The sequence below is a fragment of the Gorilla gorilla genome, chromosome 3 (assembly GCF_029281585.2).
Source record: "Gorilla gorilla gorilla isolate KB3781 chromosome 3, NHGRI_mGorGor1-v2.1_pri, whole genome shotgun sequence".
In the NCBI taxonomy this organism is placed as follows: domain Eukaryota; kingdom Metazoa; phylum Chordata; class Mammalia; order Primates; family Hominidae; genus Gorilla; species Gorilla gorilla.
Window position 1 is genome coordinate 71,629,380 of NC_073227.2, and position 11,134 is coordinate 71,640,513.

The 11,134-nt window shown below is 39.9% G+C and overlaps 1 protein-coding gene across 8 annotated transcripts in view; it reads right to left on the minus strand.

Moving 5' to 3' along the window:
* Positions 1-11,134, minus strand: part of KIT (KIT proto-oncogene, receptor tyrosine kinase) — an 82,603-nt gene that overhangs the window by 23,771 nt on the left and 47,698 nt on the right. For all 8 annotated transcript variants that reach the window (XM_004038686.3, XM_019025975.3, XM_019025978.3 and 5 more), the window contains exons 6-7: positions 9,578-9,767; positions 7,328-7,443 (exon numbers count right to left, since the gene is read on the minus strand). In XM_004038686.3, coding sequence (XP_004038734.1) covers positions 7,328-7,443; positions 9,578-9,767 — 306 coding nt within the window. The remainder of the gene's footprint in view (positions 1-7,327; positions 7,444-9,577; positions 9,768-11,134) is intronic.

The following is an 11,134-nucleotide window of genomic DNA, read 5'->3' on the forward strand; positions in this document are numbered from 1 at the left end:
GTATATCTGCCATATCGTATGTTGAAGACACAGAGCATGAAAGATAACAACAGATGATAACCTTATTAACTTCCAGCCACTTAAGCAAGGTCACTCATTAGACATTAAACAAGATAATTATAAACTTTAAATAATCATCTGACAGGTTTCTTTTAAAATTCAGTCACATCATTTCAGAGTCCCGCCTTGCTCCTGGATGTCTCAAAATTGCATCAGGCATGGGCTAAAGAAATTATAAAAGATCCATACACTGAGATGCCAAAATGATGTTATAGAAAGATATTCACAATGCTTTTGTTGTGCAGCACCAAAAATCCAGGTTATAAAGCAATATGACCTCATTTTTATTTAAAAAAAATTAACGGTCTGGAGGAATGTATAATAAAGAATATTAGTAATGGTAACCTATAAAAAGTAAATAAACATAAAAAGTAAAAATAAAACTTGATTTTTATTTTTGCTTATTTACATTTTCTAATTGTTCTACCCTTCACATAATGCTTTTGTAATAAGAAAAAATTGTTTTAATTTAAAAACATATGCAGTATACAAATGTTCACACAAACGAAGCTATGTTCCAGTTACTGTTGCAGCCTTAGAGCAAACTCTCAAAAGCAAGTAAATAAATCAGAAAGGAGTTCTATTCAGCACTTTATTTAATGTTTAAAATTTACAATTATTTACTATAAGAGGAAGTCACGCTAATAGTATCCACCTAATGGGGAAAACACTGAAAAGCAAAGACTTTCAAGCAAAAATTAACAGCAAGTCTTCAAATTTGTGGCCTCTAACACAAGTATGGTTTGGACACGCATGTGTTTGAAAGGTCCTACTATTTTTTTAAAAAATGGAAAGAAAAAGCTAATAGGTTAAGTGGTGGGAAGACATTGCCATCTTCCAAAAAAGTTGAAGTTCTAGTAACTTTGCTCTGTTTTGTGAGGATCTTACTGAAGGGCACAGTGGCCTTAAGGACCAAATCTGAGCAGTCCTTGCAGGCAAGACTGCCATTATTATTTTACTCTGGATAAAGGCAGTTGGAGATTCCAGCCAGGTGGGTGACCCAGAGAGCTGGCAAACAGGTGGAGCCATCTATATGGCTGGCTTCACGGGTCTATGATACAGTTTGAATATTTGTCCCCTTCAAATCTCATGTTTAAAAACTGATCCTGAATACTGGAGGTGGGGCCTGATGGGAGGTGTCTGGGTCATGGGGACAGATCTTTCATGATTAGCCTGGTGCTGTACTAGAGGTAATGAGTGACTCCTCACACTATTAGCTCCCTCGAGATCCGATTTTTAAAAACAACCTGGCACCCTTCTTCTCCTCTCTCTCTTTCCTCCTTTCTTGCCATGTGATGCCTGTTCCCCTTCCACTTCCACCATGAGTGGAAGCTTCCTGAAGCCCTCACCAGAAGCAGATGTTTCTTACATCCTGCAGAACTGTGAGCCAAATAAACCTCTTTTCTTTACAAATCACCCAGCCCTGGGCATTTTTTTTTTTTTAACAGCAACACAAATGCACTGATAGTCTACCTGTGATCATTTCTGGTTGGCTGGCCAAAAGCTAGATGGCTATGTGCTTTATCTGCAGGAGCTTCTCCCTAGAATTGGTTCCACCATCCATAACTGGATTTAACTGTGACCAAAAATACTAAAAGGTAGCCCAGACTTTGCATACATGGTCAAAGGGGATCTTTCTCATCGAGAAGCCTTATTCTGGGTGATTTATTGCTTTGGCTGATTTTGGTATACTGTATGACCTATAAATAATTGCTAACAACAGGTAGGATGTTAATTATATGATGCAGTGATTTGGAAATAATACATTATTTAACATTTCCTTAAATTGTTTCTCAACCCCCTGTTAATACCCTTCCATAAATGGAGTGAAATTGGTGACTTCTTAGTTAATTTGGTGCACTTCAGCAGTCACTTGGGCTTCCAATCTAGCTCAACATTAAAGGCATCCTATGTAAGGCTAATGATCAAAGGGAGCCCTTCAGTTCTCAATGTCTGCCTCCCCGTCACCACCACGTGAGGATCACAGTACTCCCACCACACTGGCTGAAGCTCGTCATTAAAGGATAAGCCTTCAAAATGGGAGAGGGATCTATTTATGATCCGTAAATACCATTTGCCACATATTTTAAATGCATAATACCGCCCTGGAAATGCTACCAGATCATGTTTTGAACTATCCACTTTAAGGTTACAGGATCTTCTTAAAATTATTCCAAAGGTTTGAAAAACAACTGGTTTATCATATCAACCATAATTTATTTCTACAACTATGTAAATTATTTCAGGATTCACATGGGTATTTAAAATTGAAGCCAAAATAAACCTACAAAATATTTACTTTACTGATTATCCTTTAAGTCCACTATAAAGTTTGTTATTTATTCAAGAAATACTAGATGGAGTGGGGAAAAAAGCCAAATGGATATATTAGGATTAAAGTGCATATTTGGCCTTTTATTTGTCCTGGATCTGGCAAAAAAACCTCATTGTGTGACATTTAATATAACCAAAGAGGCCATCAGTTCCTAAATAAGTAGCATAAGCTACCCATAGCATCTTGCCAATGTCATTTTTTTCTAATATTTCCAAGAGTTTTGGAAACGGTAATGCCTATTAAGAAAGCACTTTGAGGTAAGGTTTCAAAACTCTACTTTTTTCCTGATTTTCATTTCCAAGAAAAACAAATCACCATTTTCGCTGAAGGATATCAAACATTTCAGATCTAAGAATTTGATGTCTATACACATCTTGGATAAGCAATTTCAAAAGTAATTAGAGTAATGCAAATTCAATGCAGATATAATCACTAATTTTTGGTTTTGCTTTGTTTTTTAATGAAAATTCCTATCAGTTTCCACTAGAAGTTCTACTCAAAGATGGCAACCATGTTATAATGGCTCTTGGCCATTATAAACCACCTTAAATGTCACTGAGTCAGTTTAATAGGCCCATGTAAATCATGGCTTGATTTAGAAACAGTATTAGAACATTTTCAAGCTTAACATGTTATATACGTGTTTTCTTAACACAAATTGTCAGAGCACAATATTTTTTTAAAGTCTACCATATAAGCAATTAAAACATGCCCCTTCCCCACATTCAATATACTGAAATTTACATGTGGAATTTTCAAAACAAATAGATTTTTCAACCGCCAAACATTTAACCATGCCAAATCAAGGATTTTCAATAGCATTTCTTGCAGATGAATCTATTAAGCAATTACGCATTAGTGTCACAGAGTAAAAGTAGGCTGAATTTGTGCACTAAGAAACACTATGCATTCATTATTCTGATTTTTATCAATTCTGATTTTTGCAGAACACAATCCCTTTTGTCCTTGAGGCTCAGCTTATTTACAAAATAAACCATACAGTACACCTACATATGTAACTGGCTCAGCTAAAATGATGTCAAAAAGGCCACAACTATTCTAAGTTTAAAATTGTAGAATTCTTTTAGCTTTTGATTTTAAAATTTAACATGAAAAAAATCCTACCTCATGAGCTAAGCAATGAGGATGCAAAATCATGAGAATGACAGAATGAACTTTGGGGACCTAGGAAGAAGGGTGGGAGGGGGTGAGGGATAAAGACTATACACGGGTATAGTGTACACTGCTTGGGTGACGGGTGCACCAAAATCTCAGAAATCACCATGAAAGAACTTATCTATGTAACTAAAACCCATCTGTTCCCCAAAAACTATTGAAATAAAATTTTTAAAAATACTACCACATAATAATGTTAACTAGATTTTTTTTCAATTAAAAAAATCAACAAATCAGCTAACTATATCTGTAAAGAGCAAATGGGACGTACCTCATAGACAGTTTAAAGCTCAAACATAAATGCTACTACCTCTGTCCAAACGTTTGCAAATCAAGAAATCCAACGTGTTAGGTAAGTGAAATAAATGCCTTTGTCAGTTTGCTATTTGTAACAAACTAACATCAAGGAAAAGACTTTCTGAAGAGCTTGAGGTCAGGACCAACATGATCCTCATCTGTATATCCAGTGAAATACAGCGGGACCTCAGGAAGTACTGGGTGGGTATTAGAGACCCACACCCTAGAATGCAGAAAAGACCTCCTACTTACGGGCAATCCAAGAAGATATCCTTTTGGAAGGTTAACAACATATCCTATCTAGTTTCAAATAAGCATGGGTTCACCAGCAGCACTGATTAAAACTGAGCCTGCTGGAATGGCAAATTAGCCTAGTAGCAATTTTGCCCCCACCAGAGAAAAGTCAGAAACATCTTCCTGAGGTCAATATCTCATGACCAACTGGCAGACCACACACTGGCAAATGGAAGCATGAAAAAAGAAGAAAAGAGACACATTTAAACACCCCTTTGGACTTAAAGCCAGGGGAACAGTGGTAACACAAAGTACCTCACTTCATAAAATTCCCAACCACTGAGCTCTCAAAGTGAGGTCTGTGGAGTGGGCCCCACCCACGATCTGCTGTTGCTGGTGCACAGGAGAGATAAATACAGAAACTGAGAAGAAGCACTGAGGAGGAGCAATTTGACAAAGAGTAATTGTTATATCTATTGAATCTAAAAAATAAAAAAACCCGAGCTTGTATTTTGTATATTGTTCTTTTTCATTTCACTTTTCCAGTAATTGGTTTTTACTATATTTTACAAGAAGTATTGATCCACAATGTATTGGGAATCTTAGAAAAGAAAGTCTTTTAACATAGAAAGGTTGAGAAGCATCACACAAGAGCAGACACAATAAAATTCTGTATGAACAATATGCATATTATGCTTGCAAGGATACCGATTTACCTACGGTCATCTCTTAAATGAGATGAACATTAAGACTTTTCAGAAGCAGGTAATTTTGTCCATGGGTAATATACTAAGCTCTATATACTATTATCTTTTTTTTTTTTTTTTTGAGACGGACTCTCGTTCTGTCGCCCAGGCTGGAGTGCAACGGTGCGATCTCAGCTCACTGCAACCTCTGTCTCCCAGGATGAGTTTCAAGTGATTCTCCTGCCTCAGCCTCCCAAGTAGCTGGGATTACACACACTCATCATCGCAACCAGCTGAATTTTTCTATTTTTAGTAGAGAAGGGGTTTCACCATGTTGGCCAGGCTGGTCTCGAACTCCCAACCTCAGGTTATCCACCTGCTTCGGCCTCCCAAAGTGCTGGGATTACAGGCGTGAGCCACCGCGTCCAGCCTCTATATACTATTACTTTCTGATTCACATTGAAATTAATCTAGAGATACTTGAATTGAGGACCAGTGAAATGCTATGTAATCAAAACTGTTTGCTGGAACTCAGATAATAATTAATGTTTCCCTTGAAAAGGGAGAACTGTGTGATCAAACGAGTTTGGGATATATACATCCTATCCCATGGCCCCCTCTGGCAAAGTCACATTAGCATATTAGGATTCTGGGAAGGCCAGTAATAAAGATATGTAATAAATAAAGTAATTACATGAATGTGACCTTCTTCATCTAAACTCATATGAATGTCTTATTCAGAAAACACAATTTTTGAAATGTTCATAGTCAAAAGACTCTGGATTAGCAATAAAAAATCTGTCCAGCTATTTCTTTTCATTGGCTTACACCACCCACCCTACCATCTTTCCTGAGCTGTAGCATCAAATAAGACAATTATGTAAAATCACTTCGCACAGGTTGAGCGTTGTGGCTCACTCCTGTAATCCCAGTGCTTTGGGAGGACAAGGCAGAAGGGTCGCTTTAGTCCAGGAATTCAAGACCAGTCTAGGCAACAAAGCAAGACCCCCATCTCTAAAAAACATTTAAAAATTAGCTGTGCGTGGTGGTGCATGCCTGTACTCCCAGCTACTTGGTAAGCTGAAGCGGAAGGATCTCTTGAGCCTAGGAGTACGAGGATATAGTGAGCTATGATCACTCCAGCCTGGGTGACAGAGACAGATGCTGGCTCAACATGTTTGTCAACATGTTTGAAAACAAAAACATGTTTGTCTCAAAAGCAAACAAACAAAACATCTAGCTGGGCACGGTGGCTCATGCCTATAATCCCAGCACTTTGGGAGGCTGAAGCGGGTGATCACTTGTGGTCGGGAGTTCAAGACCATCTTGGCCAACATGGTGAAACCCCATCTCTACTAAAAATACAGAAATCAGCTGGGTGTGGTGGCATGCCTGTAGTCCCAGATACTCAAGAGGCTGTGGCAGGAGAATCACTTGAACCTGGGAGGTGGAGGTTGCAGTGAATCGAGATCATGTCACTGCACTCCAGCCAGGGAGAGAGAGCGAGAGACTCTGTCTCAAAAACAAAACAAAACAAAACCACAACACCTCGTACAGAAAGTAAGCTCCTTCAAGACAAGGAATTGGCCCCAGTCCTTTGTTCCCACAACACCCTATAACCCAACACACATAAAGTGCCCAGCATAACGCCTAAGCTCTTTTCTATGAAATATTCCAGGTGTCTCCTCATCCTCCACACACCCAGGAAAGCCAATTCCAATAGTCATTTATTGGGCTACTCCCTTGGAACTCCTAGTCTTTGGGGGCCTTCCTTGCACTAGCAGGTATGGTGTGGGAGGCACCTTCCTTGGAAATGCACACGGGGCCCAGAGTGGAGCCAGGAAGAAGCCCTGCACTTGGCAAAAGGTCCAGCTCATGATCGGGCTCCCTTGGCCTCAACTTCAGAGCAGACATTTCTCTAAGACATAGTGGGCTGTAGGAGTGGGGTCGGTAGGACCCCAGCAGTGCAGGACTCGGGTGCTCAGGTGCCCATGGCCATCTCCCATCCTAAACCATCTGCTACCTTCTCCCACATACCACATGGTACTCAGTAGTGAGCCATGGGCCTGTCAGTATTGCATTTGTCTCAGTGGAAGAACAATCTAAACACAAATAACATCACAGCCTCAAACGAGACAGCACTGAACAAAGAAATCACGTCAGGGCTCGATAGCATCTCTTCCCTACCTAACGCAGTAATTCAGCTCCTATTCAACCACTAGCCCCCCATTCCAACAATCAATAATACATTTTCCCTCAAACAACTGTATGTTCAACTTGTTTGGCTCCTCTGTTTACTTCAAAGGCAGCACGCAGAATTTGAGCAACTTCTACAAGGTCATGTGATCAGTGAAATGTAGGACAAGGAACTGGTTTTTTGACACACTCTAACCACCAAACCACGAAGTCTCTGTGAAGGTCAAGATTATCATGAAACGTTATTTACATAGTACACAAGTTGAGTCCTTGCAGCTGTTACAAACACGAGCCACAACTTTAAAAGAATAAAAAATTAAAAGGAGCCCTTCATGTTACTTACTATTCACATAAACATTAAATGCTATGGAAGCATTGACATCAGAGTTGGACACTAGGAATGTGTAAGTGCCTCCTTCGGTGCCTTTTAATCTCGTTAGATGAAGTTCACTTACGTATCTACAAAGAAAAGACAACTAGTCAATCACCTGTGGATAGCATGCCTTGGAAGGCATGTCTTTTTCAGTTTCTACCTGGAAATCTATGCCTGTTTGAGGAAAAATATAACTCATTTAATTCAGTAAGTATTAGCAAAATCCACATTAACAAATACATAAACACGCACACACATATTCCATCTGGGACCAACGCCTGTTGTGAGAGACCACAGAGTGGGGAAAGGTTAAGCACAAAGGCAACCTGACAGAGGCTGCAGCCTCTCCACTGGCCCACTGCCTCCCGCCTCCCCCCTCCCCCCACCACCCTGGGCTGTCCCCATACCACTTCCTCCCCTGCCCATAGTGCTGCAGGAGCCTGCTCTCCACAGTGTCCTGAACTCACCTGCCCTGCATGCACATGCTCACTGCCCTCACACAGACACTCTGGGCCCTCAGCGAGGTCCACACTGCTCACCTTCCTTCTTGCAACACCCCCATCTCCTGGTTTTCCTCCACCCCAGAGACTTCTCAGTGCTCCTGGCAGTATTTGCCACTCAAGCTTCTGACTTCTTGCAGGACCGCCATATAGGGCTGTGTACACTGAGCACCCTACAACCCTGTCGGGGTTACTGGCAGGGGCTCTGATGTACATGTGTCACCCTGGGCAGTCCACGACCCACACGATCCACATGGGCCACAACACCAACTTGCCATAGGCGGTGTGCCAACTCTCACACTATGCAAGCTCCCTGGGCAGCCCACTCTCTCACACTGAGCTGCTGGCTGCTGGCTCACAACCTTTACGTCTTTACTTCCAGCGCAGGGTTCTCTGTACCATGTCTCCTCTACAGAGCTACTTTCATGCCCCCAAACACTTGCCTGCAGCCTTCTCCCAAGGATTGCCCTTGCACAATCCTTGGAAGAAGTTGACCGTGCAGCCAGGTCTGCAGCCAGTAAGTGTCTGAGAGCTGGAGAGGTGCAAAAGCCCCGCTCAGCTCCTGGATAAGACTGAGGCTTGGGGTCATCTGAGCCACATCCTTACTTGCCTCCTTTCCCTCCCATGCCTCTTCCCCTACTCCCTGGTCAGTCTCTCCCTGCATAAGTCACTTGCCTCAGAATCCCTGTCTCAGGCTCTGCTTCTAGGGCGTTTGACAAAAGATACTTCCTACCTGAACAATCCCACTCAAGATCCCACTATCAATCTCAAATCCAATAAACCCCAAAACAAAGTCACTGCCTTTCCTCAGAAACTTGTCCCTCCCCCTCCTCCTCCTCTCCCTGAATGGTATGGTCTCTCACCACCCAACCTAAAGGCATCTTCAACTCCTCCCTGCCTCTCCTGCCCTCTCAATCACCTGGAGAGCTCCCAAATTTATCCTCTTCCCTCCAACCTTTAGTCCTTGGCCCAGGAAGCTATCATCTCTCACCCGTATTTTTCCAACAGTCAACAGTCCTGACTGGAAAAATAGAGCAAAACCCTATCCAGGCACTTAGCCCTTATTAGCCATTCGGTCTTGGTCAAATTACTTCACCCCTCTGTACCTCTGTCTCCTCTTCTATAAAAATGGTGGGAAATAAGAATGTCTACTCACAAAGTCTGTGAGGCTTCAGGTCAGTGGGTGAATACACGTAAAGTACTTAGAACCATGCTTCAGAAAAAAAGCACATGTCTTACCTGAAGTATTACTATTGCTACTATTTTTACTATAATGTCTTGAGGATCAAATGAGAGGTCTAGTGTAAAAGAACATGGGTTCACTGCCTGAAGTGAAGCTATTTGGCTCTTAGTTTTCTTACAGCTTTAAGAAACAATTATAGGTACTAACTTCCCTTTTTCTCTGAAGAGACTTGCTGTATCCCGAGTACATGCCAGTTACTGCTTTGAACTAAGCTCAGATCTCTAGAAAACTGTCCTCCATTTTACAAGTGAGAAAACTGAGGCACACAGGTGTGTGTGTGCATGCGTGTGCAAGAGCGTGCATACTCTAAACACACAACAAAATGGAATACTAGGATGAGGACATAGAAGGCAGCCCCAGACTTTCTTCTTTACCAGGTATCTTCTCATGGATTTACGGGTTACAGAAATAAGATCTGATAAGCCCACTGGAAAAGGGAGTAATGTGTAATCCCCCAGGGCAAGGTCCGTTTCTTACCTGATATTACTTTCATTCTCAGACTTGGGATAATCTTCCCATTTATCAGTGAAGGTTCTGTTCATATAGATCCACTGCTGGTGTTCAGGTTTGGGGAATGCCTCATATTCAACAATCAAATCTACATTTTCTCCATCGTTTACAAATACTGTAGTGTTTATCATGGGGAAGATATTAATGAATCCTTTATCTAATTAGAATGAAATAAGACAGAAAGAAACCATTATCTACAACTACTGGACAAAAAAAACAGAACCTCATCTTGGAATTACAAAGACAATTGGTTGATTTCCAGTATTAATTGGCAATAAGAGAATTTTAACTAGCCGGTTTTCATTTTATTTTGCTCTTGTAGAATCACTGTCACAAGTGAGAAAGGACACACATTTGAAATACTGATTCTCCCATTTCTGCCTCTTAAGCAATTCTCTTAAAGATCTATCACCATCTTAAAAGTCTTCTAAATCTACTAGTCTTGATGTTTATTAGGTTAAAAGTATTTGGAATAAACAGTGAGTTCATACACAGACCCAATATATAATTATATATGTGATAAGGTGTCATAAATTAAGGGAAAACAAGAGAGCCCTAATGTTTAATAAAAATGTTCAAAGAATGTTCTTTAGTATTTGAAGAAAAATAACCTTAGGTCTTCTTATATATCACAGATAAATCAAAGAGCATTTTAACAATAAAATGTTATTTTTAACTAAATAACAATTGACTCCTATGAAACTTCTACAGAGGGGAAGTTTCTAGGCTTTTTAGAAGCAACAGAAGAAAAACATCATAGAAGACAAATTTAAATCCATAAATATTTTTAAATGCCTATATAGTAAAATAATTAATGTAACAGGAAAAAAAGGAGAATAAAATGTAGAAAAAATGTTTAGCTAAACTAGTAATTAAAATAAGACATCACTTTTCACTTATTAAAAATAGCAAAACTAATTTTAACTAAACTCAATAATTTTGCAAGTGTGGTAAAAGTAGCATGCTGAATTACACACTGTAAATTGGCACAATTCTTTTAGGAAGCATTTAGCAATATAGATTTTTTTTAAATTATCTATTCCTTGATTAAATCTTGTAATTTCCATTTGAGAACTCTTCTTAAAATGAGATAGATAGCTACAGGCCAAAAACAAAAGTGCTATTTACACTATTATAAGCTATTATAATATAAAATGGCAAAACAGAAAACTGGTTAAATAAATAATGGAGTCCTTAGAAAAGGTGATATAATAATATAAAAAAGATCTTGAAAAAGAGAGCAATAAAGTAATTGCTAACATTATTTTTATGGCCACCATTTATGTGCTTACTATGTGCTAAGAACTGCTTTAAGTACTTTAGCATACCTTTTACTTAATAATTGTGACACTTAATCTTTTGTTTTGTTTTGTTTGAAACACGGTATCCCTCTGTTGCCCAGGCTGGAGCACAGTGGCACGATCACAGCTCACTAAAGCCTCGACTTCCTGGGCTCAAGCAATCCTCCTGCCTCAGCCTCCCAAGTAGCTGCAACTCAAGCATGTGGCACCATGCCCGGCTAAT